Raw genomic sequence first — 27,057 nt, 5'->3', positions numbered from 1 at the left:
AATGGAGCAGACTTGGAATTAACGAGTGACCCTTCGAGATGGGCGCATCAGTTTAGAGTAATTTACTTATTAATAGATTAGTAGTGGTCATTTCCCTGTTTCACTAAAGGTACTGTGCCCACCAAGAATCAGAAATAAAATTTGTGTGGTGTGTATACATATATGTTTTTTGAACTTTTAATTATCGAACAAGCCTGGATTCTTATTTGATAATGAGCAATAAGAAGTATAATTTAGTTGTTCGACTTAACAGCCGGGAGTCAATGTGGGGAATGTATGGTTTGGAAGGAATGAGAACAACTTCAAAAGCAGATTTTTTTTTATTAGTTATACATCATTAAAAAAATTAAAACGAATGAACATAGACACGATGAATTTAAAACACGGTGTTAAGTGATCCTGCTCTCGGTGTCTAAGTATCAGTGTCCTGATGGTGAATTGGAATCCGGTCAAAAGGCGTTAATTTTCTTCAAAAGTAGTAAAACAACTCGAAATTCAGAAAAATAAACTTGGAACAAATCAGAATGGTTCCCTGAGACACTGCAGGTAGTGCTACAATGTCAGGGCGCCGTTTGCTGGGCAGTAACGAGGCCCTCACTAATGTCACTGTCTAAAATTAAATAATTTAATAAGAAACATATTTATTATAAAAAGATTCAATAGCATGAAATAGATGCAGATAAACGTGAGGATTCAGCACTTGCTCTTTCAATTCCCAATGCATGCCGGATAAAGGACTGTTCCATGCCACGCCCACAATCTGCCATGTTTGATACCAAAAATGTGAATAAATATTATTTTTTACAATAAAAAGACAATATAAAGTATACCCAAAGCTGCACCACATCGCTTGCAAACTTCTATGTGAAATTGGGAGTGGTCTGGGGCCAAATGAGCTCCCAGTTTGAAAATTATGGACAATTTAGGGTCTCTCCAACTTCTCTAGCCAAAGGTTGCTAAAATCACTAAAATGTGCCCAATTCTGCAGAAAGTTCCACACTTTTATATTGTATTTTAATCCACTGGAGTCTTTATTAGATGGAAATGCAGAGTGTTTCAAAAAGAGAGCAGTCTTTTTGTCTAGGCTTTGAATATTCAAATTGAAAGTATCGCGCAATCATTCATTGTCAAATCATTGGATTGTAGAGGTTTTAAAAAGGTCGGCATGTGTGCTTCTAAACTCTAAGTTATATCCCAAGGTATAGTGCAATAATTTTGTTTGTGTATTGTTTAAATTTCAGTACTGCAGGGAGGATATTGCCTTAATTTAAAAAATATTGCATTCTTGTCAACAATTCTGAGGAGATAGATTTATTTTTGGGGCATCTCAAAGCATTTCTCCTGAAGCAAACTGACAGTTTATTAATCCTATAATGTCTGGTAAGGCAATTATTTTTTTCTCTTGATGATCTTTTTGCACTGGCTTTTCTGGTCTTGTCTCGCTTAGTATTCACCTGTGAAAAGAAAGAGACAAAAATCAACGTTTACTGAAATGCTGTTACATACATGTTCAAATCCGTTACATGCCTTTTTTTCCTCAGTACAAGACCCACAGGGTTAAATATTACATTTGTTACTAAAACATTTTGGGTGCAATCGGTTGCAAACAGTCCCCAGTAATTTAAAATGTTGATTTAAGTATTTCTGCGAGCTGTTATGTTGATCGCACCACCGTATCGAATATTATCAGGCTCTTTGGCAAAGTTAGGAACTAAATATCGCTAGGAAGGAATGGCATGTGTTGCGTGGGCTGTACTGCGCCTTTTCGTTGAACGTTTGTTGCGTTCGCCTTTTCTAAAACTTAATGAAGTGGTGTTTAATTAGATTTAAACTTTTATTCCCCCACCCCTTCCCAAGTGGGGTAAAACAGACACGTGTTTCCACAATGCAGAAAGTTTAATGAAAGGGAAAGGACTTTTTTTTGCAAGTCATTTGACTTCAGGCTGGGTGCTAGTTTCTGCTTTAACACACACACACGCCGTCTCACTTTCTGTATATAAAAACTGCGACTGTGAAAGGTGCGTGGCAGCATGTAAACAAATTCTACATTTTAACCGTTCGGGCATAGGTTTCGTAGACTCACGCAATAAACAAAGAAAAAACCATTCCTGGAATACATTTTATTCATTTTTCCTTTGACTTTTAAATGTTTGGAACTTTCTCCAGGATGCAATGATTGGGCATTGTTTTAACAAAATATAAATGCCTCTTGTACTTTAAATGCGAAAGAGATTGCAGTCGTGTGTGTGTTTTTTTAAAGTCAGTTGGTGTTAAAAGCCTTTGCATTTCCAGGACAGAGGGAGGCGCATTTGAACAGGTAAAGACCCCGTCAGCTCGCCGGAATAACACAGGGGCGCCGTGGGACAGGCATTCCACTCCCAATAGCGCTTACCCAGATGTTAGAAAGAAACTGAAAATGGGAAGAGAGGCAGTGTGAAATGGCCTTTTTAAAAAAAAAACCCTCGGTATTTGTTTGTTTTACGCAGGAGATTTGACAGCACTGCAACGAAACACAGACATTTAAACTCGGAATAATCTTTGAGGAAAGTTATATTGTAGATTTATTGAGTTCCTTCTTTTCTATTTTCTCTATAAATGTTAGGATTTTGGTTTTTTTGCTTTGCAGACTCGCCGCTCTCGACATTTCCGTAACCTGTTACCATTTTTTTTTGGTCGTCTATCTCTCTTACCTAACGAATTAAATCACCCACTTCAATCCTCTTCTCAACCTTTTAAATACAGCCTCAAAAAAGTTACAAGTATCCGATCCGAAGTTTACCTCCAGTTTGGTGCCCGGACTCTCAAGTGTCGAGAGGAGGGTTTAAAGTACAACAGATCCAGGGAGAGGGCGCCAAGACCAAAAGTTTAGTTTACTCAACTATTTCAGATTTCCAGCATCCGCAGTATTTTACTTTTGTTTTGGTTTTAACTTACTCAGTTCCTCCATTAAACCAACTTTCCTGTTCCTGTACTCACCTGGGTATCCTCGCACCTTGCTCGCCCGTCTCCTGATAGTTTAAAACACATCACTTTCCTGATTATTTCTGAACCCTTTTTTAAAAAAAATCAAAAACTTCAGGGTTTTTTTTTAGTTGGAGGAAAAAACGCCTGCCGTAAAAGAAAAGTCCTATTATTTACGACTTCGTCGGCTGTTAGAAACTTGGCGACAGCTCAGGCTGAGCTGTAGAACTTTTTTTTAAAGCAGGATTGGAGTCATAAGGTGCTTGTGGCGAGAAAATAGGTCTGGGGGGAAGGGGGGGAAGACATCGAAGGTAAAATTATCCCCACCTGTTTAAGCGAAGTATTTTATTCGTTAAGGTGTTTCTGGAAGTATTACAAATGATTACTCTATGTTTTTAGAGCTGATCTAACGTCTTGCGCTGTTAAGTCATTCAATGCTGAACGGAATTTAATGCACAAGGCTAATCAGACTATTGTCAGCCAGATATCAACTCTCTATTGAGGGGAGTTACCACGCTTCAGGCTAAAGCAATTCGGTCTGTTTGGTGGGAGGAGTCATAGAATAGAATCGTGGAAAAGTTACAGTACGGGAGGAGGCCATTCGGCCCATCGAGTCTGTGCAAGAACAATCCAGCTGGTCCCACTCCCCCCCCCCCGCCCTATCCCCGTTGCCCTGCAGATATTTTCCTTTCAAGTACTTATCCAGTTCCCTTTAGAAGGCAATGATTGAATCTGCCTCCACCACCCCCTCAGGCAGTGCATTCCAGATCCTATAATCACTCGTTATGTAAAAACGTTTTTCCTCCTGTCACCTTTGGCCAATCTCTTGCCAATCACCTTAAATCTATGTCCTCTGGTCCTTGACCCTTCCACCAATGGAATCAGTTTCTCATTATCTATTCTGTCTAGACCCTTCGTGATTTTGAATACCTCTATCAAATCTCCTCGCGACCGTCTCTGTTCCAAGGAGAACAACCCCAGCTTCTCCAGTCTATCCACGTAACGAAAGCCCCTCATCCCTGGAATCATTCTGGTAAATTTCTTCTGCACCCTCTCTAAGGCCTTTAAATCTTTCCTAAAGTGCGGTGCCCAGAACTGGACACAATACTCCAATTGTGGCTGAACCAGTGTTTTATAAAGGTTCATCATGATTTCCATACTTTTGTACTCTGCCTCTATTTATAAAGCCATAGGAACGTACACACAGACATTGCATGACATGCCATGAAGCCCATTTTGTTTTTCAATAATAGTATAAATGTCTATTGGAGAGCAAAGCTTAGTGGTGTTTCCAGTGTTTTTTTTTGTTAAGTGGAGATTTCTGGTAAGAGAATAAAAAATGAGGAGTGCAAAATTCTTTGTCCTTAAAAACACCAAGGCAGGTATGAAATATGGAGTCGAATTGGCTCCTAAGGGCATGGAGCGTGCGGCTCCCAGTTAATGCGGTTTTGAGACAAGATGTTGTCAGACTTGTACAAAGCCCTAGGCTCAGCATCAATCATTGAGCTGGAAACGTGGAACAGAATTAGATGGGGATCCGCTCCCTAGTAACATAGAATCATACAGCGCAGAAGAAGGCCGTTCGGCCCATCTTATTATTATCCTGAATCAAAACAAAATACAACTTTTGTTTCCACGTCGTTATAACACGAACCCCGAATCTTCCAAGGCAGATGTGAAATGTGTTGCCAAAGTGGCCCCTGAGGTTGTGGGCGGGGAATGTGCAGCTCTGAATTAATGTGGTTTCGATTTGAACTGGAATCGTGGAAAAGAGCTGGCCTGGGACCCACTCCCTATTTTCACCACTGTATTAAAGTACCCATATTATAATCCTGAATAAAAAAATAATAAGTTTTGTTTCCAGAACGTTTTTGTATTGCAGAGATGAGGAGAATTTTTTTTTTTTACTCATGACCTGGAATACACTGCCTGAAAGGGTGGTGGAAGCAGATTCAATAATAACTTTCAAAAGGGAATTGGATATATACTTAAAAAGGAACATTTTTGCAGGGCTTTGGGGTAAGAGCAGGGGAGTGGGACTAATTTGTAGCTCTTTCAGAGAGCTGACACAGACAAGATGGGCCGAATGGCCTCCTGTGCTGTATGATTCTGTGTGGTTAAGTTGTCACCTCAGTGCTAAATCATACATTACATTCGCATCGACTTTAAGGGCTGTACACACTACAGAATCAGAAGCAGAAAATCGCCACTTAATTTTTTATCTCAACAGGAACTTGCTTGAATGTGGCATCTGGTTTCAAGGTGCTAATATGTTTCAGCAAAGTCTGAATGAAGGAAGGAGAGCATGGCAGAAATCTGCACACTCCCATACTTGGAGCAGTGACAATATTCTTCTATCCTGAACTACCCAGTTCTGCTTATCTAAGCGCCATCTTTGGTTCATTGGCAGTACTTTGGCCTCTGAGTCAAAATGTGGGTTCAAGACCCACCCCAGAGACTTGAGCCCATTATATAGGCTGCCACTTCAGGGCAGTACTGAGGGAGTGCTACACTAGCAAACATTCCCTCTTTTGGATGAATTATTAAACCGAGACCCTGCCTGCCCTCTAAGGTGGATCTACACGATCCCATGGCACTATTTGAAGAAGTGCAGGGGACTTCTCCCCTGTATCCTGGCCAACATTTAACCCTCAACCAACACCACCAAAAACATATTATCTGGTCATTATCATATTGCTGTTCGTGGGACCTAGCTGTGAGCAATTTGGCTGCCTCATTTCTCAACATTACAACAGTGACTACACTTCAAAAGTACTCCATTAGCTGTGAAGCGCTTTGGGACATCCTGAGGACATAAAAAGCACTATATAAATGCAAGTTATTTCTTTATTTGTAATTTTTGAATGTTTGCTTCCAAATTTCTAACCAACATATTTACGAATTTTCTAAAAGTCTATTTACATCACAAGAACAAAATTGTATTTATATATAAATGTGTACAATATCAGTATAAATATTGATATTTATATTTCAGAATAGAATTTTATCTTAATTTGCCTGACAACGTACTTTCTAAATGTGTGCTTTTTTTCCTGCCTTGTATACTGAACAGCTTCAGTGTTGAGATACCTATAGCGACTCTCTTTTCTGGTTCAGTTGCTTTCAGGTGGAAGGAGCCAAGACAGTAGAACAAATGGATTATGTGACACTGATTCTTTGCACCAGTCAGTGCCACAGTCCTTTGAGTTTGTAGTCTCGTCTCAGTTTCTCACGATCGAAAACAATTTGGAAAGCACCGTGAGAAACCAACAAGAAACCTGAACAATGTTTGTTTAACAAATTAAATGATAGAATGGATTTATTACAAATGAAATTGGTTTAAGTGCTTTGTGTTTTTTTTAAAAAGAGTGTTTATTCAAGTAAAATGGGCCAGGATGGAAACCCTGTGTCTGCACTTCTGTATTATAATCAAGTTTGATTTCTCCAACAGAGAAACAGAAGGTTTACCAAGGGGTGAGGGTGAAGATCACGGTTAGAGAGCTTTTGCAGCAAAGGAGGGCACTTCAAGCAGCAGCAACAGCCACCACAGCGGTACGGGAGATCTCTTTTACATGTTAACTCTTTAAGTACACAAGACCTCCCACAACCAATAAAGCTGACCTGTCTGAAATAGAAGTCTTAATTTAGTAAAACATGACAAAAATAGTACTTTGTGATAGAGGCGTCCTCCAGGTGTCAGCCGTCACTCGGCTGAGTTAGAAGGTTGTGGGTTCAAGTCCCATTCCAGAGACTTGAGCATAAGATCTAGGCTGGCACTCCACTGGAGTACAAAGGGAGTGCTACACTTTTGGACGAGATGTTAAACCGAGCCCCGTCTGCCGTCTTAGGTGGACTTAAAAGATCCCATAGCACTATTTTGAAGAAGAATGGGGGAGTTCCCTGGTGTCCTGGTCGATATTTATCCCTCATCATTAAAACAGATTATCACATTGCTGTTTGTGGGACCTTGCCGTGTGCAACCATTCCTACATCACAACAGTGACTACACTTCAAAAGTATTTAATTGGCTGTAAAGTACTTTGAGATGTCCTGAGGTTGTAAAAGGTGCTATATAAATGCAAGTTTTTCTTTCAGTAACTTTAAACTCAGCACTGGCCAGCTTCACACAACTTTCTGCCACAGGCCCATAGAATCTTACAACATAGAAGGAGGCCATTCGGCCCATCATGCCTGTGCCAGCTCTTTGAGATGGCTGTCCAATTAGTCCCACTCCTCTGCTCATTCCCCATAGACCTGCAATTTTTTCCTTTTCAAATATTTATCCAATTCCCTTTTGAAAGTTACTAATGAATCTGCTTCCACTGCCCTTTCAGGCATTGCATTCCAGATCAAAACAACACACTTCAAAAACATTTCTCCTCGTTTCCCCTCTGGTTTGTTTGCCAATTATCTTAAATCTGTGTCCTCTGGTTACCGACCCATCCATCAGTGGAAACATTTTCTCCTTATTTACTCTACCAAAACCCCTTATAATCTTGAACACCTCTATTAAATCTCCCCTTAACCTTCTCTACTCTAAGGAGCTTCTCTAGTCTCTCTATGTAACTGAAGTCGCTCATCCTGGCATCATTCTGGTAAATCTCCTCTGCACCCTCTCCAAGGCTTTGACATCCTTCCTAAAGTGTGGACATGGTATTCAAGCTGAGGCCTAACCAGTGATTTGGAAAGGTTTAGCATAACTCCCTTGCTTTTGTACGCTATGTCTCTATTTATAAAGCCAAGGAGCCCATATGCTTTTTTAGCAGCTTTATCAACTTGCCTGACACCTTCAAAGATTTGTATATGTGAACCCTCAGGTCTCTCTGTTCCTGCACCCCTTTTAAAATTGTACCTTTTAATTTATATTGCTTCTCTTCATTCTTCCTCCCAAAATGCATCACAACATTTCTCTGCATTAAATTTCACCTGCCATGTGTCTGCCCATTTCACCAGTCTGTCTACTTCCTCTTGAAGTCTGCTGTCCTCCTCACTGTTTACTACATTTTCAAGTTCTGTTTCATCTGCAAACTTTGAAATTGTGACCCCTTTACACCAATCCAGGTCATTGATATATATCAAAAAGAGCAGTGGTCCCAATCCCGACCCATGGGGTACACCTGTATGTACTTCCCTCCAGTCTGTAAAACAACCATTCACCACTACTTTCTGCTTTCTGTCTCTTAGCCAATTTTGTATCCATACTGCCACTGCCCCTTTAATCCCATGGGCTCTAATTTTGTTAACATGTCTATTATATGGCATTTATCAAATGCCTTTTGAATGTCCATGTACACAACATCGGCTGCCTTACCTTCATCAACCCTCTCCATTACTTTATGGAAGAACTCAATTAAGTTTGTTGGACTAGACTTGCCGTGAACAAATCGTGTTGTCTGTCATTAACTAACATTTTGTCCTGGATGATGGTCTCGGGAAGTTTCCCCACCACTGACGTCAGGCTGACTGGCCTGTAGTTACTGGGTTTATCCCTTTCCCCTTTATGTCCACAGTTCTAGTACTCTGGTGTTAAACATGTAACTGAGCAATAACCCTATGGGTTTGTAAAAGCATAAGGAAGACAGGCTCCAAGAGGCTGTCACAGCTGCCAGCATTAAGGAAAGTTGGGAGTGACATTGAGGAACAGTAAGAGTGACTGGGGTTGCAAACTTATTCAAATATAACGAGTTGTGTTTTCTTTTGAGGGTACAGTTATGCTGCCATTTTTTGCGGATGCAAAGCAATTTCATTCATGCATTGATGCAAAAGTTACATCATATCTGATTCTGGTATGCACTAAGGTCAAATGATGTGAAAGCCCCCTCCCTCCCTCCCTCCCTCCCTCCCTCCCTCCCACCCACCACATGGACTTGGCACTATTTAGAGTATAACTCTAGTGCGATGTGAAAGCAGGTTTAAAAAGTGTTGGAATTCTGGGCACTTTGCAAGCTTACTGCATTGCATAATCTTTTTGATGTTATGAGAAAGTGAAAACCCCTACCTGCAAGCTACTAATATTAAATAACCAACAGCTGCCAGGGGAGCAGAGCTTTGCTTCTCTTGGTAGAAAGGGTATGATTCATAGCATGCAGTATAACTGCGGGTATGCTGGCTGCGCTTCTCACTCTAGAGCTGCCAGTATCAGATTGATGCTTTTTTCACTTCACAGTAGCAGGAGTGTGTCTGTTACCAGTTGAAAGTCTGCTTTCTACTTGCTTTTCAATTATCTTTTTAGAAAATATCTTTGATAATGTCCTATTGAATTTCTGCTTATTGAAAAAAGAAACAAAAAAGACTTGCATTTATACAGCACCTTTTACAACCTCAGGATGTCCCACAGTGCTTTACAGCCAATGAAGAACTTTTGAAGTGTAGTCACTGTGTTAAGGTATGAATCGCGACAGCCAATTTGTGCACAGCAAGATCCCACAAACAGCGAGATGATAATGACCAGATAATTCCTTTTAGTAATGTTGGTTGAGGGATAAATGTTGCCCAGGAATAAAGTTCTACAGTTCTCAATTAGTAAAAAGTTTACAGTAGAGGCCAGTAAGTGAGGCTCCATACAAGCATTTGAGTTACATTCAAGGAACTCTGCTTCCTGCTCCCACAGCGACAGAGAGGGCAATATAGGTGTCTTTCTTCCATTATATCATTGTTGTAAAGCTGGTGGTACTGCACTGAAGACACACCATCACTGTTGCTCAGTCTCATATGCTGAAGTTCAAACACAGAGTTAACTAATCATGCTGAGTCATGTGTTAGACGATGAAAAATCTGTAACATGGCAGTTAATACCTAAGATAGTTTATCCATTACATTCCCATGCCTCCAGTCACCACCAGGGTTAGATTTATAAGACATCTGTCCTTGTTACAGTTGCTTCTGGTTGCAATCTATGATTATGTCTTCTAAATACACAAAGATATATATCTTTGGTTGCAATCTATGATTATGTCTTCTAAATACACAAAGATATATATCTTTTTAATATGCACAGGAATGGTGCAATTGCATATTCAAAGGAATTTTTTTCACAGTTAAGTTGTTGAAACTACTGTGGGATTGAATTCTATTGCCACTTTCCACAGTAGAATCCCAATAGTGATGACTTTGCATAGGAATTATTCCAGTTACAATAGAGGAAGTGATGGTTAATAATCTTAAAATAGGAATGAAAAAATCAGAACATTGCTCTATAGTTGTATTTAAAATCCAAAACAAAATTTTAATTTTGTACTTTCTGGGTGAAATTTTGTATTCATAAAAGTGAAGGATGTCAGTGCTAAAGAATGGAACGCTTTGCTGAATTTGGCACCCAGAGTCAGCAACTGGAACTCACGGGTCAGGTACAGCTGGACCAGTTGCAGAGTAAAGTGTTCTCTACATTTCCTGAACAATGTACCTCAGAAGCCCCTATTTTACTGGTGTAACATTTCCATTTCTCATTCTGACCCTTCAACCTTCCTGAGTGAAATGAGCAATTTTTATCCTAGTTAGTCTGTGTTTTTGTCCAAAACAGTTCCAAATTCAGGCAAAATCTGATACCAACAATTTTATAAAACTTATAAAACTCTCAAGCTGCAATACAATAATCAATAAAACTAGCGTTATGTAATAATTCTGCTCCAATGGTATGTGGATAAGCCCGGCAACTACAGGCCAGTCAGTTTTACCTCAGTGGTGGGGAAACTTTTAGAAACGATAATCCGGGACAAAATTAATAGTCACTTGGACAAGTGTGGATTAATAAAGGAAAGCCAGCGCGGATTTGTTAAAGGCCAATCATTGATTGAGTTTTTTGATGAGGTAACAGAGAGGGTTGATGAGGGCAATGCAGTTGATGTTGTATATATGGACTTTCAAAAGGCGTTTGAAAAAGTGCCACAAAATAGGCTTGTCAGCAAAATTGAAGTCCATGGAATAAAAGGGGCAGTGGCAACATGGATACGAAATTGGCTAAGTGACTGGAAGCAGAGAGTAATGGTTTTCAGACTGGAGGAAGTGGTGTTCCCCATTGGTCGGTACTAGGACCGCTGCTTTTTTGATATTTATTAATGACTTGGACTTGGCTGTACAGGGCACAATTTCAAAATTTGCAAATGACACAAAACTTGGAAGTGTAGTAAACAGTGAGGAGGATAGTAATAGAGGACATAGACAGGCTGGTGGAATGGGCGGACACATGGCAAATGAAATTTAACGCAGAGAAGTGCGAAGTGATAAATTTTGGTAGGAAGAACAAGGAGAGGCAATATAAACTAAATGGTACAATTCCAAAGGGGTTGCAGTAGCAGAGAGACCTGGGGGCATATGTGCACAAATCTTTGATGGTGGCAGGACAGGTTGAGAAAGCAGTTAAAAAAGAATGCGGGATCTTGGGCTTTATAAATAGAGGCATAGCATACAAAAGCAAGGAAGTTATGTTGAACCTTTATAAAACACTGGTTCGGCCATAAATTGAGTATTGTGTCCAATTCTGGGCACCGCACTTTAGGAAGGATGTGAAGACCTTAGAGAGGGTGCAGAAAAGATTTACTAGAATGGCACCAGGGTTGAGGAACTTCAGTTACGTGGATAGACTGGAGAAGCTGGGGTTGTTCTCCTTAGAGCAGAAAAGGTTGAGAGGAGATTTGATAGAAGTGTTCAAAATCATGAAGGGTTTAGATAAAGTAAATACAGAGAAACTGTTCCCATTGGCGAAAGGGTCGAGAACCAGAGGACACAGATTTAAGGTGATTGTCCTTAGCTCTTTTGCCAATGTGAGGAAAAGCTTTTTTACGCAGCGAGTAGTTATGATCTGAAAAGTTATGGCTTTCAAAAAGGAATTGGATTAATATTTGAAAGGAAAAAATTTGCAGGGCTACGGGGAAAGAGCGGGGGAATGGGACTAACTGGATTGCTCTTACAAAGAGCCAGCACAGGCTCGATGGGCCAAATGGCCGCCTTCTGTGCTGTAACGATTCTATGATTCTATATAGCTGCGGGATAACTGAAAGTCAGTTTATTTTTAACATCATACATCTCATAATGCATTGCACAATAAAGTGATGACACATATGCTTTCACATTGTTGTCTGAGTCATTATGGGATGATCTATCCCATGATGGGATTTTGAACAGAGCCAGTGCCTAAACTTTATAAATATGCGCTTGCAGATTTCAAGCCAGTAACTGCCTTTGATCTGGATGGATAAGTATAGAAAAGAATTTGAATTTCTAGAATGTTTTTCATGCCTCTAAATGTGTCAAAACACTTCACAGCTAATGAAGTACTTCTGAAGTGTAGTCACTGTTGTCATGTAGGTGTCAGTTTTAGCTCAGTGAATAGCTCACTGAATATATTTAAGAAGGAGGAAGGAGATAGATAGATTTCTAGACACAAAAGGCATCAAGGGGTAAGGGGAGAGAGCAGGAATACGGTATTGAGATAGAGGATTACCATGATCATATTGAATGCAGGAGCAGGCTCGAAGGGCCGAATGGCCTACTCCTGCTCCTATTTTCTATGTTTCTGTGTTTCAGTGGTAGCACTCTTGACTCAGAAGGTCATGGATTCAAGCCCCACTCCACAGATTTAAACACATAATCCAGGCTGACACTCCAATGCAGTACTGAGGGAGTGCAGCTCTGTCGAAGGTGCCATCTTTCAGATGAAATGTCAAAACTAGGCCTCGTCTGTCCTCTCAGGTGGATGTAACTATTGGTGCCTTTCACCAACACCACCAAAACAGATTATCTGGTTACAAATCTCATTGCTATTTATGGGATCTTGCTTTTTTGAAAATTGGCTGCAGTTTTCCCCTATATCTGGATAAGTATAATTGGATTATCTGGGTTTAATTATGGGCAATTTTGTGTTGCAAAAGTGATCCCACTAGTGAGTGGCTGAGAGTGCTGGCACTCGTTTAATGAACAATCCTGCAGCTAGGCAGAGGGGGAAATAGAGAAAAGACTTTTATCACTTCAGTCGGAGCTGCATTTGGTCTCAGATCTTAGAGGTGAATGAACAATGTGCAAACCCACCTCAACACTCAGTCCCCTAGTTTAAAAAAAATTATTGAATTTGATTTGTTAATTTGTTGGTGACTTTTTTTTCTAGTTTGGAAAAGCATGTTAGCATCACAAATATATTCAGCACACAATCTTCTTAAAATTCATTCCCACCAGTGCAAAATGATTGCAGTGAGAAAACAAGAGCACAACATGTCTTTTCATATTAACGCTGGAGGAAATGGAACCTCCCAGGAATATGGTGCAACTATGCATACAAAGTTTCAAACTTGTTAAAACTAGCAATAGAGCACTTTACTGCTTGAAACCAATTCAAGTTTACATATCTTCTCTGAATTTAACAACTTGATGTTTAAACAATGTCTGGTACAACTATTAAGGGTTGGTCTGCAAGCAATTTCAATTGTGCCAAACTTATATCTAGAAGTAATTCTTCCCTCCTATTTTTATTTTCTTTTTTTTGAAATGGGAATTTCCACTGTACACTCAAAGACAGGTTTGATATTGGAGTTTTGCCAGTGGTCAGGCGATAGACATCTGAAGGTTCTTATGCAAATTGAGTGTATTCAAATTATTGCATTATCCCTTTTCCCAAACTTCTCAAACCCACACTGAAATCTGTAAGAAAAAAAATTAATTAAAAAAAAATCACATCCACGCCAACAACCCTAAATGCGCCAGTATATTCTCCTGTAATTACTGCGTGACAAAAATGTAGTGACTTTGCGTCTTATTCTGGTCTGTAATGAGAGCTATATTCAGTCCCTATGTGGTTCGCTCTTAATGCCCTCTGAAGTGGCCTATGAAGACAATCAGTTATCAAAACAATCAGGAATTGTAAAGTCAATTCAAAATGGGCAACACATGCCAAGTGGTGTGAGACCCCCTCTAGAATGCCACCTTCTGCCAGTTTTATTTACTATTTGTGTGTAGTGTAGCTCCAGCCTGGTGGGATGATTCATGTTAAAAGTGTGCAGATGATCCATTGGTCCTTGTGGGAACATTACATGCTTGTTTTTTCAGTGTGCAGTGTCAGTGGATGAATGTCATTCCCGCCCACCTTTTTCCCCAATGTTACAAATGAGTTGCCTGGGGAGTGGAGTTTTGTACAAGCGTCCATTGTTGCCGACCTCAATAGGATCAAAGTGAGCAGTAACACTCGGGAATGCAGGCTGTGCATCACACTCCACAAACACCTGGCAGAGACTGGTAGCTGTAGTATGACTGCAGACTAAGTAGATGTCTAGTTTAAAGTGGTGCAAGCAAGACAGTTGTAACCCTTGTCCGCTGAGGTGCTCCAAAAATGATACCAGTGCAGAGTTAGTACCTGGAGTATGAAATTATCTTAATAATCTTATGGAAACCATTCTAATTGGAAGGCTATTTAGTCTGTTTGCTATAGAAATCACTTTATTAAACAACTGAAATTAAAACCATTTAGGGACCCATAGTGCCTATATGCGGTTGTTCTTGCGTTTTGTTTACATATTATATCAAGTATATAAGGATCAATTATCTACCCCACCTCAAACACTGTCTACATATTACACGTTACTTAATTTCCAAATAGATACCAAAAGGGCTTCCCTGAGTTCACTTAGATCTAAAGGACGATTATAGTTTTTTAAAAACATTTTTGAAAATGAAATTTTGGTAATGGGTGAGTAAGAATCTTTAATAGCTTGTGGGATGTCTCTGAACTCTAACCAAATGAAGGGGCATGGAATGGTTTTTGATTGTACTTCCCAAAATCATCACAGTTAACAATATCTCATTTTTATTAAGGGGGCAGTGGGCAGCAGTGTGATTGTCAAATCCCCACTCGCTACTCTTCACTGCCGGTTACCGTGCCTGCCGCTCCCTCCCGCCCGGAAGGAATTATGAAACCTACTGAAAGAACTCAATGAAATGCGCGAACCAAACAGGCGCCTTTAAATTTATAATAAAAACAGAAAATGCTGGAAACACTCAGCAGGTCAGGCAGCATCTGTGGAGAAAGAAACAGAGTTAACGTTTCAGGCCGAAGACCTTTCGTCAGAACTGGAAGATGTTAAAGAGTTAAAGTTTTTGAGCAAGAACAGAGCCAGGGAAAGGGGAGGGAGGGAGGGGAGGTAAGAACAAAAAGGGAAGGTCTGTGATAGGGTAGAGGGCACGATTAAATGATAAAAGGGATGATGGTGCAAGGCAAGGAAGGTGGTAATGGGACAGGTCAAGAAACAAAAGATTGATCAGGAGTAGCTGTAAATGGCAGCAGCAGAACCATTACCAGCACTAGCGGACTGAGAAAATGGGAACAGTGGTTATAGAATCATACAAGTTTACAACATGGAAACAGGCCCTTCGGCCCAACATGTCCATGTCGCCCAGTTTATACCACTAAGCTAGTCCCAATTGCCTGCACTTGGCCCATATCCCTCTATACCCATCTTACCCATGTAACTGTCCAAATGCTTTATAAAAGACAAAATTATACCCGCCTCTACTACTGCCTCTGGCAGCTCGTTCCAGACACTCACCACCCTTTGAGTCAAAAAATTGCCCCTCTGGACCCTTTTGTATCTCTCCCCTCTCACCTTAAATCTATGCCCCCTCGTTATAGACTCCCCTACCTTTGGGAAAAGATTTTGACTATCTACCTTATCTATGCCCCTCATTATTTTATAGACTTCTATAAGATCACCCCTAAACCTCCTACTCTCCAGGGAAAAAAGTCTCAGTCTATCCAACCTCTCCCTATAAGTCAAACCATCAAGTCCCAGTAGCATCCTAGTAAATCTTTTCTGCACTCTTGCTAGTTTAATAATATCCTTTCTATAATATGATCTGTAATGTGCTGATAACAGCTCCTCCTGATCAATCTTTTCTTTCTTGACCTGTCCCATTACCACCTTCCTTGCCCTGCACTATTATCCCTTTTGTCATTTAATCGTGCCCTCTACCCTATCACAGACCTTCCCTTCTTGTTCTTTCCTCCCCTCCCTTTTTCCTGGCTCTGTACTTGCTCAAAAACTTTAACTCTTTTAAAATTTTCCAGTTCTGACGAAAGGTCTTCGACCTGAAACGTTAACTCTGTTTCTTTCTCCACAGATGCTGCCTGACTCGCTGAGCTCCTCCAGCATTTTCTGTTTTTATTTCAGATTTCCAGCACCCGCAGTATTTTGTTTTTGCCTTTAAATTTATTCTGGCCCCCTGTGAAAACACCGATTGGGCGAATCTCTGCTAAATTATTTCGCGCTGAGCATTTTACTCACAAAAAATATTCTGCTTCTAAAAACTGACCCCAGCAGTCACGCTTGAAAAATACATTATGCAAATATACCCCTAAAATTATTAAGAGATTTTTGACAGCCTGACTCTAGTTAAATGCTAAGCTCCATCTGCATATAAATCATCGACTCTACCCCATCCCCCTCATCACACTAATGGCATATTCGCATACTTTACCCAATGATTATCTCTTTTCCAAACATTTAGTTGTCAATTTCGAACGCTGTACGCGAAGGCAGCAGAGCACTAGCCTTCTGCATTGTATGAAAAGATTTGAAAGATGATAGGATTTGAAAGAAAAAAAGCACATTTGTGCAATATGTCGGTTTTAAAGTGGGACTGCAAATTTTAAAAAAAAAGCGCCCGGGATTTTTCCAAGCCTAAAAATTCTGAAATCAATAATAAAAGGCAATACTAGCGGTTCATAAACGATCTCGCACCGAGAGCTTGAACATCGGTGATGTAATCGAAATCTGATCAGGCAGAGCTCATTCTTTAAATCATGTGATCTTGGAAGAGGCCATGCCCAGTCTCACTTCTAATACAGTGCAACATGTCAGGCACTCTTGCTTCCACTCCTGTGTCAGGTTAAACGCAAAAAGATTTTCATCCAAACCCAACTCGCTCCAATATAACTTCCCGCTTGTAAATTCTGCTCAGGAAGGCTTTTTTTTATTGTTGTTAACGATTTGGTAAATGTGCGTTCAGTTTCGAATCATTCCCAACTGGCAAAAGATCTATCTGTTAATCGGTGTGTACACAAAAATAGCAATAAAAGAAACGAATTTGGACACAAAATAAAGGGCAAACTGAATCTTTATGGGCTGTGCCAGATAAGGAATCCATATCTATGTATAACGAAATAAACTTAATTGCAATGGATGATATTTGCATGTGTAAAATAACAATTTAATTCATCCTCCCTGCTGATTGAGTTTGCTTTGCTCGTATATATCTTTTTTTTCCAATTTTATTACTCACTCCCCCCCTCAAGTTTACTTTGTATTTTGCTATTTCAGCTTACCACAGTCAACAGTCCTCAGTTCGCGGAGCCACTCTCTTCCTCGTACTCAGGTCAGTAAAATATACCCAAGAAACAACATCCACCTCTCCAAAAGAGGGCCAAAAAAATATTTCAGCTTCGAGCTTTTAGAGATAAGACCTGCTACTCTTTAATATTAAAGAACAGGCAGTGCATAATCTACAATCCACCAATCAGATACACAAAGTAGAAGAAAGGAATGCAGATGAATAAACTGGGACGAATCAGACTCCAGGGCCCCTCCAACATCCACCAACTTCATCATCAGGGACGTTTGTGGGGGTGGGGGCGCTTCCATTTAAATGTAAAGTTTGACTTCGAACCTGCTAATCCGTTGCAACAATTTAGACGTTGTACCCTGTGACCGTCGCATCTCCGTCGTCAGCTGCGGAATTCCTCCCATTTGTTGTTGCCAGGCGCTCGGTCTCGGTTGAACAAGTCTGCCTCTCAGGATTGTGTGTGTGTGTGTGTGTGCTTTTATTGCAGCCCCATTGAAAAGCCGAGCGAGCTGTGCGTGCGGTGACACAAAGCTGAGCTGAGCAAACTGTTCGTCCTCAGCATTCGTCCACCTGCGATCCGGCTGACATTTGGTGTTAACAGAGTGCGACAGAAAATAAAAAAAACCCCGGTGTTTTTTTTAAAAAAAACATTCAATGCCTTGCCTGATCACAGGGAACAGAAGCTTGACTGATCTATGGACTTCTAACCAATGGACAATTAAAGGTCTAAATCAAAAAGTTGAAACAAAAACACTCTTTTTAGCTGGAAAGCAGCATAACTGAGTCAAATTGATCACATCATTTTAATGCAATGTAACTCAGGAAACCTCAATGTCATTGAAATCTGATTCACGGAGCTGTGTTAGAAGAATCTTGTAGCATGCAACATAGAATATCCAGTTCATAGAAACGATGCCATACAGACTGGGTATTTAAAACGATTCCAGTGTTGCTTTAAGGAAATTTCTGCTCTGGACTCAAAACATATCTCTACAGCCTTTCCTGTACAATAACAATAATAATTTAACGACAACAGACCTGAAATGCATTGGGTTCCATTCAAATGAACAAATAAACTCCACTAACACGTTTCAAGGTCCTTTTTTAATGTATGAAAGTAACCGGCTTCAATTTACTGCGATTTTAACCCAAACACTTGCCAATAGAGGCAAGTCGACAGCACGTGCTCAGTTCTGAGAAGTTAAGCGTTTTGTACACTTCTCCCCAGTCTGAAAGGTATGGCAAATGAACACACATAAAGGAGTATTTGAATCATCTGGACGTGTTATTGCCACATTAAAGTGTCGGTCACCCACCTGCATGTACTGCTGTTTCTGCAACTCGTCTCTCAGAGAGTTGAACACTTCTGCAAACCTCTAATTATTTTGTCACTGACCAAAGCAGGAGCAGCTTTCTGAAGAAATCGACAGATTTTGTCCAATGTGATGCCCGGAGGGGTGGGGGAGGGGTCAGCCTTTCATATACGATCTTGTGTTTTAATAAAAATGCATTTTCACTTTTAGGGTATTCACCTGGGTGAATCCGAAACGCCGTTTAATCATTAAAACTTAAAAGGAACAATTCCATTCTATGTACAATCCGGACTATCGTACACAAGAAGTTAAATCCCAGCAACACAAAGAGCAACGTTGTAGCTTCGTCTGGCTTTCTCCCCCCCGAACGTGTGTTTAAAACTGAACTGTGCCCTGTTTTTGTCTTTCTAGCTCCCCACTATGTCTGTCCACCTAACGGATGTGAATCGAATTTCTTTGAGTGCAATCAATTCCCACAGAATGCTCCATACGACCAGAACCCGATCTTGTGTGAACGCACCGAGGTGTACGAAACGTTCTTGCCTGACCTCTACACTGAGAATTCATTCACCTCGCATCCTCCTACCTTGCACTGTCCCCCAGACAGATACCAGCCACCCACCCACTGCCACCACTCAGCTGTGGTAAGTGAACTCATTTTAGCCTCTTAATTTTGCAGTTTCCCAGTACTTTATCGACTTTCTGACATTATTGTTCCCTTTGACCGTCCAATTTACTCACTTAACCAACCATGCAGCAGGGGAAACTTTCTTCGGTTGCCCAAGTCCCATCATCAGTTAAGGAAATCCAGCCAATCCCTCTTGTATGTGACCACAGGCTGGTCCCAGTGGATTTAAAGGCAACAAATGTAGACTGGTATCAATGGACTGGTCAGGTGGGCAGAAAAGTGGCAAATGGAATTCAATCCGGAGAAATGTGAGGTAATTTGGGGAGGGCAAACAAGGCAAGGGAGTACACAATAAAAGGTAGGATACTGAGAAGTGTAGAGGAACAGAGGGACCTTGGAGTGTATGTCCACAGATCCCTGAAGGTAGCAGGACAGGTAGATGAGGTGGTTAAGAAGGCATACGGGATACTTTCCTTTATTAGCTGAGGCATAGAATATAAGAGCAGTGAGGTTACGCTAGAACTGTATAAAAATGAGGCCACAGATAGAGTAATGCGTACAGTTCTGGTCACCGCATTACAGGAAAGATGTGATTGCACTAGAGAGGGTACAGAGGAGATTTACGAGGATTTGGCAGGAGAATTTTAGCTTTGAGGAAAGATTGGAATAAGCTGGGGTGGTTTTCTTTGGATCAGAGAAGGCAGAGGGGTGATTTAATTGAGGTGTAAAAAATTATGAGGGGCCTAGATAGAGTGGATAGGAAGGACCTATTTCCCTAAGCAGAGAGGTCAAAAACCCAGGGGCATAGATTTAAAGTAATTGGTAGAAGGATTAGAATGGAGTTAAGGAGAGATTTTTTCACCCAGAGGGTGGTGGGGGCCTGGAACTCACTGCCTGAAAGGGTGGTAGAGGCAGAAAGCCTTGTCACATTTAAAAAGTACTTGGATATGCACTTGAAGTGCTGTAACCTACAAGGCTACAGATCAAGAGCTGGAAAGTCAGATTAGGCTAGATGGCTCTTTTTCAGCCAGCACAGACACTATGGGCCGAATGGCCTCCTTCTGTGTCGTAAATTTCTATCATTCTATGAAATGTAACACCGCTATTCAAGAAAGGAGGGAGTGACAAAACAGGCCAGTTAGCTTGACATCAGTCCTCGGGAAAATGCTGAAATCCATTATTAAGGGGTCGGCCATTTAACGCTGAGATGAGGAGGAATTTCTTCACTCAGCGGATTGTGAATCTTTGGAATTCTCTACCCCAGAGGGCTGTGGATGCTGAGTCGTTGAATATATTCAAGGCTGAGAATGATAGATTTTTGGACTCTAGGGGAATCAAGGGATATGGGGATCGGTGGGAAAGTGGAATTGAGGTAGAAGATCAGCCATGATCTTATTGAATGGTGGAGCAGGCTCGAGGGGCCATATGGCCTACTCCTGCTCCTATTTCTTATGTACTCAAATCTGTGATATTAATCATATGATAAAAGTCTAATATTCCAGCAGATTGTTATAATGTGATCTGCTTCATTGGTGACAATAACTTCCAGCTTTGCTGTCCTCATAAAAAGACAATTTTTTTGATCATCTTTTCAATACTTGGAACTCAGCGAGAACACCCACAAGCAGAGTTCTGTTATCTATATGGTAAAATGGATAACCAACCAGGCTTGACATCGACATAGACATAGATTTTACAGCACAGAAACAGGCCATTCGACCCATCTAGTCTGTGCTGGTGTTTATGCTGCACACGAGCCTCCTCTCACCTTACTTCATCTCACCCTATCATATCCTTCTATTCCTTTCTCCCTCGTCTACTTTTCTTAGCTTCCCCTTAAATGCATCTATACTATTTGCCTCAACCACTCCTTGTGATAGCGAATTCCACATTCTCACCACTCTCTGGGTAAAGAAGTTTCTCCTGAATTCCTTATTGGATTTATTAGTGACTATCTTATATTTATGGCCCCTAGTTTTGGACTTCCCCACAAGTGGAAACATCTTCTCTACGTCTACCCTATCAAACGCTGTCATAATTTAAAAAACCTCTATTTGATCACCCCTCAGCCTTTTTTCTGGAGAAAAAAGCCGCAGGCTGGTCAGTATATCCTGATAGAACTGAGAGATTCTAACTAACATTTAATAGCTCTAGCTGTATTTGGGTTACTTGAGGACCAGTAGATCCTGAGAATTATAACTGTTTGGCTCTTAGCTTAAATAGTTGTGATATGTTCATCCCAAATATTAAAACTTTATTACTATGTCATTGCAATAATGTAGTCGTTCATCTAATCATACTGGGTACTCAAAGGCCACAGGCATTGTGATTACATCTGAACTTGATCCTGAGATCTACAACTAGATCTTTCCAACACAGCCACAATCAAAGTTGTGCAAGTATGCACGTTTTGAAATAAATTGTTGGAAATAAATTGTTGCACTGTTAAACCTGGTCAAATAGAAAGAATTTACATGTAGATAGCACCTTTCACAAAGCAATTCACAGCCAATTATTTACTTTGGAAATGTAGTCACCATTGTTATATAGGCAAATGTGGCTGTCAATTTGTACACAGCAAGGTTCCACAAGTACCAGGGAGATGCATGACTAGTTCATTTGCTTTGGTGTTGTTGGCTGAGGGATGAATATTGTCCAGGATACCAAGAGAACTCCCTGCTCTTTTTCAAAATAATGTCGTGGGATCTTTTACATCAAGCAGCCAGGGCCTCCATTTAATGTCCATTCTGAAAGATGACAACTTCAACAATGTGGCATTCCCTCAGTACTGCACTGAAATGTCAGCCTAGATTAGATGCTCAAGTCCTGCAGTGGGGCTTGAACCCACAACCTTTTGACTCAGAGACGAGAGTGCATTAGAATTGATGACATTAATTTCTTAAAACGTACACACAGATAATTCCATTGTTTCCTCTCCAGATCTCAGGATCTCCTGCTTACTCTGCGGTCGATTATGGGTATTCTACCCAATGTGTTCCCTTAACTCCAGAAGACTTCAGTCCATCTTCACACTTGGATCCAAAGTCCTTTTATTCAACTCCTGAAGAGTATTTTTCTCACCAGCACTACAGCTGCACATCAGCAATCTGCTCCATCTTTTCCTACATGCCAGACAACATAGAAATGGGCCCGGTCTCTGAAAATGGGCCCTTTACAATGCCAGAATATAAGGACTATTCACCTGGAATTCTCACAGAAGATATCTGGAGAGGAAACCTAAATGAATGCTTAGACTATTGATGATATAATTATCAATAATGGTATTGGGAATGTAGGGTACAGTAGCATGGTGGTTATGTTACTGGACTAGTAATCTGGAGTCATGAGTTCAAATCCCGCCACGGCAGCTGGGGAATTTAAATTCAATTAATTAAATAAAATCTGGAATTAAAAAAAATAGTATCAGTAATGGTGGCCATGAAACTACTGGATTGTCGTAAAAACCCATCTGATTCACTAATGCCCTTTAGGGAAGGAAACCTGCCGTCCTTACCCAGTCTGGTCTATATGTGACTCCAGACCCATTGCAATGTGGTTGATTCTTAATTGCCCTCTGAAATGGCCTAGCAAGCCACTCAGTTGTAAAATCTCGCTAAAAAAAGTCTTAATAAGAATAAAACTGGATGGACCACTCGGCATCGCACCACTAGGCACCGGACACGACAAAGGCAAACCAAGCCCAGTCGACCCTGCAAAGTCCTCCCCATTAACATCTGGGGACTTGTGCCAAAATTGGGAGAGCTGTCACACAGACTAGTCAAGCAACAGCCTGACATAGCCGTACTCACAGAATCATACCTTTCAGCCAATGTCCCAGACTCTTCCATCACCTTCCCTGGGTATGTCCTGTCCCACCGGCAGGACAGACCAACCAGAGGTGGCAGTACAGTAATATACAGCCAGGAGGGAGTGGTGCTGGGAGTCCTCAACATTGATGCTGGACTCCATGAAATCTCATGGCATCAGGTCAAACATGGGCAAGGAAATCTCCTGCTGATTACCACCTACCGCCCTCCCTTAGCTGATGAATCAGTCCTCCTCTATGTTGAGGAAGCACCGAGGGTAACAAGGGCACAGAATTTACACTGGGTGGGGGACTTCAACGTCCATAACCAAGAGTGGCTCGGTAGCACCACTACTGACCGAGCTGGCCAAGTCCTGAAGGACATAGCTGCCAGACTGGGCCTGCGGCAGGTGGTGAGCGAACCAACATGAGGGAAAAACCTACTTGACCTCATCCTCACCAATCTACCTGTTGCAGATGCATCTGTCCATGACAATATTGGTACGAATGACCACCGCACAGTCCTTATGGAGACGAAGTCCCGTCCTCGCACTGAGGACACCATCCAACGTGTTGTGTGGCACTACCACCGTGCTAAATGGGATAGATTAAGAACAGATCTAGCAGCTCAAAACTGGGCATCCATGAGGCGCTGTGGGCCATCAGCAGCAGCAGAATTGTATTCCAGCACAATCTGTAACCTCATGGCCTGGCATATTCCTCACTCTACCATTACCAACAAGCCAGGGGATCAACCCTGGTTCTATGAGGAGTGTAGAAGAGCATGCCAGGAGCAGTACCAGGTGTACCTAAAAATGAGGTGCCAACCTGGTGAAGCTACAACACAGGACTACATGCATGCTAAACAGCAGAAGCAACATGCTATAGCAATTCCACAACCAACGGATCAGATCAAAGCTCTGCAGACCTGCCACATCCAGTCGTGAATGGTAGTGGACAATTAAACAACTAACGGGAGGAGGGGGCTCTGTAAACATCCCCATCCTCAATGATGGTGAGTCCAGCACGTGAGTGCAAAAGACAAGGCTGAAGCGTTTGCAACCATCTTCAGCTAGAAGTGCCGAGTGGATAATCCATCTTGGCCTCCTCCCGATATCCCCACCATCACAGAAGCCAGTCTTCAGCCAATTCGATTCACTCCATATGATATCAAGAAACGGCTGAGTGCACTGGATACAGCAAAGGCTATGGGCCCTGACAACATCCCGGCTGTAGTGCTGAAGACTGGTGCTCCAGAACCTAGCCGCGCCTCGAGCCAAACTGTTCCAGTACAGCTATAACACTGGCATCTACCCGACAATGTGGAAAATTGCCCAGGTATGTCCTGTCCACAAAAAGCAGGACAAATCCAATCCGGCCAATTACCGCCCCATCAACCTACTCTCAATCATCAGCAAAGTGATGAAAGGTGTCATCGACAGTGCTATCAAGCAGCACTTACTCACCAATAACCTGCTCACCAATGCTCAGTTTGGGTTCCGCCAGGACCACTCGGCTCCAGACCTCATTACAGCCTTGGTCCAAACATGGACAAAAGAGCTGAATTCCAGAGGTGAAGTGAGAGTGACTGCCCTTGACATCAAGGCAGCATTTGACCGAGTGTGGCACCAAGGAGCCCGAGTAAAATTGAAGTCAATGGGAATCAGGGAGAAAACTCTCCAGTGGCTGGAGTCATACCTAGCACAAAGGAAGATGGCAGTGTTTGTTGGAGGCCAATTATCTCGGCCCCAGGACATTGCTGCAGGTGTTCCTCAGGGCAGTGTCCTAGGCCCAGCCATCTTCAGCTGCTTCATCAATGACCTTCCCTCCATCATAAGGTCAGAAATGGGTATGTTCGCTGACGATTGCACAGTGTTCGGTTGCCAACCCCCCAGGTAATGAAGCATTCCTTGCCCGCATGCAGCAAGACCTGGACAACATCCAGGCTTGGGCTGATAAGTGGCAAGTAACATTCACGCCAGACAAGTGCCAGGCAATGACCATCTCCAACAAGAGAGAGTCTAACCATCTCCCCTTGACATTCAACGGCATTACCATCGCCGAATCCCCCACTATTAACATCCTGGGGGTCACCATTGCCCAGAAACTTAACTGGACCAGCCACATAAATACTGTGGCTACAAGAGCAGGTCAGAGGCTGGGTATTCTGTGGTGAGTGACTCATCTCCTGACTCCCCAAAGCCTTTCCACCATCTACAAGGCACAAGTCAGGAGTGTGATGGAATACTCTCCACTTGCCCGGATGAGTGCAGCTCCAACAACACTCGAGAAACTCAACACCATCCAGGACAAAGCAGCCCGCTTGATTGACACCCCATCCACCACCCTAAACATTCACTCCCTTCACCACCGGCGCACAGTGGCTGCAGTGTGTACCATCCACAGGATGCACTACGGCAACTTGCCAAGGCTTCTTCGACAGCACCTCCCAAACCCGCGACCTCTACCACCTAGAAGGAAAAGGGCAGCAGGCACATGGGAACAACACCACCTGCACGTTTCCCTCCAAGTCACACACCATCCCGACTTGGAAATATATCCTTCCTTCTTCATCGCTGGGTCAAAATCCTTGAACTTCCTGACAGCACTGTGGGAGAACCTTCACCACACGGACTGCAGCGGTTCAAGAAGGCGGCTCACCACCACCTTCTCAAGGGCAATTAGGGATGGGCAATTAATGCTGGCCTCACCAGCGATGCCCACATCCCATGAACGAATAAAAAAAATATCTTTTCCTTCTTAAAGAGTTATGTACAAGTTGGCTGAAAATATTTTGGTTCAATTCGAACAACATTGCAAAACCAGACTAGAAAGATTTCAAAATCCACAGCATTGGAATCACTGCCACTCTAATTCGTTTCACCAATTTTCTCTGCCAATTTTTCTCTCCTCCTGAATGTAGCGACTCCTTGCCGGGGCATAGTATCATGGGCGCTGGTCACCCTCTGGTACAATGCCCAAGTAACTATTATTGAGGTACAAACACTTACAGTGAGTGTTGGTAGGCTGCTCTATCATGGTTGTATCACATATCAATACCCACACATATGCATTCCCAGAAAAAGTTGCTGGATAGTGTTCAGGAACAGCTTGGGTGATTATTCCCCTCTCTAATCCTGGGGTGCTGAAGCGAAATGTCGTGTCCATTCCTGCTGCCCTGGTTGAGGTCAGAATAGACTGATGATGGAACCTGGGATCTTCCTGGTCTATACATCTCAGCTACTCACTGGATAAACTTGCTGAGCCATACAGACCAGGAGGATACCAGAAGAGTCATATGGAAGTTCTTTAAAAGTGGTTTAATCAATACCAACTTGCCTTTCACTGTAGTGGGCCACTGGATAAACTCAAATGAACTATTGGGTGATCTTATTTTAACATATGTGGGGGTATTTTGTTCATTTGCTAATATTTGGAATATTTTTTCCTCTTTATAGTTGGGGATAACACTAAGCATTTCCAAATCAAGCAATCAGCTGCAATGTCAAATTCCTCCCATGTTATCCTAACAATGTGTGTAACCAATAATCTGAGAGTCCACCATCCACACGGTGCAAGTTTAATTTTTCCATTTCCACATTTTCGTTTCTTTTCACAAGATCACATCATAAATATGGATGAAGAAGCCATTTGACCCAGCTTAGTTCATTCACCTCGAAGAAACTGCACTTCCCTCATCACGGCATCCAACTATCACTTAAATGATCCAAGGTCTTTACCTCCACTACCCTGCTCAGAAGTTCATTTTATGTGTTGATCACTTTTTGTTTGAAGAACGTTATGCTATCAGCCCTAAATTTGCCCTTTGTCAGTTTGAACCTGTTTCCTTTGTCCTATTCTCCTGGTTTACTTTTGAGCAGTGTTGTCCAAAAGAAATCATTGACTAGCCACAGGTGTGGCTATGGCGACACCGTTTTAGTTACACCCACTAATTTTAGTAGAAAACGCCTTACACACAATACAGAAAATGTGCTTCACGTGTATATTTACTTAATAAACATCAACCACCA

The 27,057-nt window shown here is 41.7% G+C and overlaps 1 protein-coding gene and 1 long non-coding RNA gene across 2 annotated transcripts; one reads left to right on the top strand and one right to left on the bottom strand.

Annotated features, from left to right (window-relative positions):
• Window positions 1-301: 301 nt before the first annotated feature.
• LOC137301448 (uncharacterized) lies at window positions 302-3,298 on the bottom strand. Its single transcript, XR_010958294.1, has 2 exons — window positions 2,977-3,298; window positions 302-1,454 (listed from the first exon to the last, which is right to left on the bottom strand). It is a non-coding gene; the product is annotated as an uncharacterized lncRNA (long non-coding RNA).
• A 1,002-nt stretch (window positions 3,299-4,300) lies between these two features.
• Window positions 4,301-27,057, top strand: linc.pou2af1 (lnc RNA pou2af1). The gene is made up of 5 exons (XM_067970723.1): window positions 4,301-4,343; window positions 6,413-6,513; window positions 17,259-17,313; window positions 19,005-19,237; window positions 22,162-27,057. The coding sequence occupies exons 1-5, from the start codon at window positions 4,301-4,303 to the stop codon at window positions 22,480-22,482; spliced, it is 753 nt and encodes a 250-aa protein (XP_067826824.1). The 3' UTR covers window positions 22,483-27,057.

This window comes from Heptranchias perlo, chromosome 33 (assembly GCF_035084215.1).
Source record: "Heptranchias perlo isolate sHepPer1 chromosome 33, sHepPer1.hap1, whole genome shotgun sequence".
Lineage (NCBI taxonomy): Eukaryota > Metazoa > Chordata > Chondrichthyes > Hexanchiformes > Hexanchidae > Heptranchias > Heptranchias perlo.
This window is presented reverse-complemented; position numbering and strand designations above follow the sequence as displayed.

What these genes read in the sequence shown, in the direction of transcription:
- linc.pou2af1 (XM_067970723.1), top strand. Translation starts at nt 4,301, where the DNA reads ATGAGGAGTGCAAAATTCTTTGTCCTTAAAAACACCAAGGCAG. An exon ending in CCTTAAAAACACCAAGGCAG is followed by an intron (nt 4,344 to 6,412) that starts GTATGAAATATG and finishes TTTCTCCAACAG; the next exon opens with AGAAACAGAAGGTTTACCAA. An exon ending in CAGCAACAGCCACCACAGCG is followed by an intron (nt 6,514 to 17,258) that starts GTACGGGAGATC and finishes TTGCTATTTCAG; the next exon opens with CTTACCACAGTCAACAGTCC.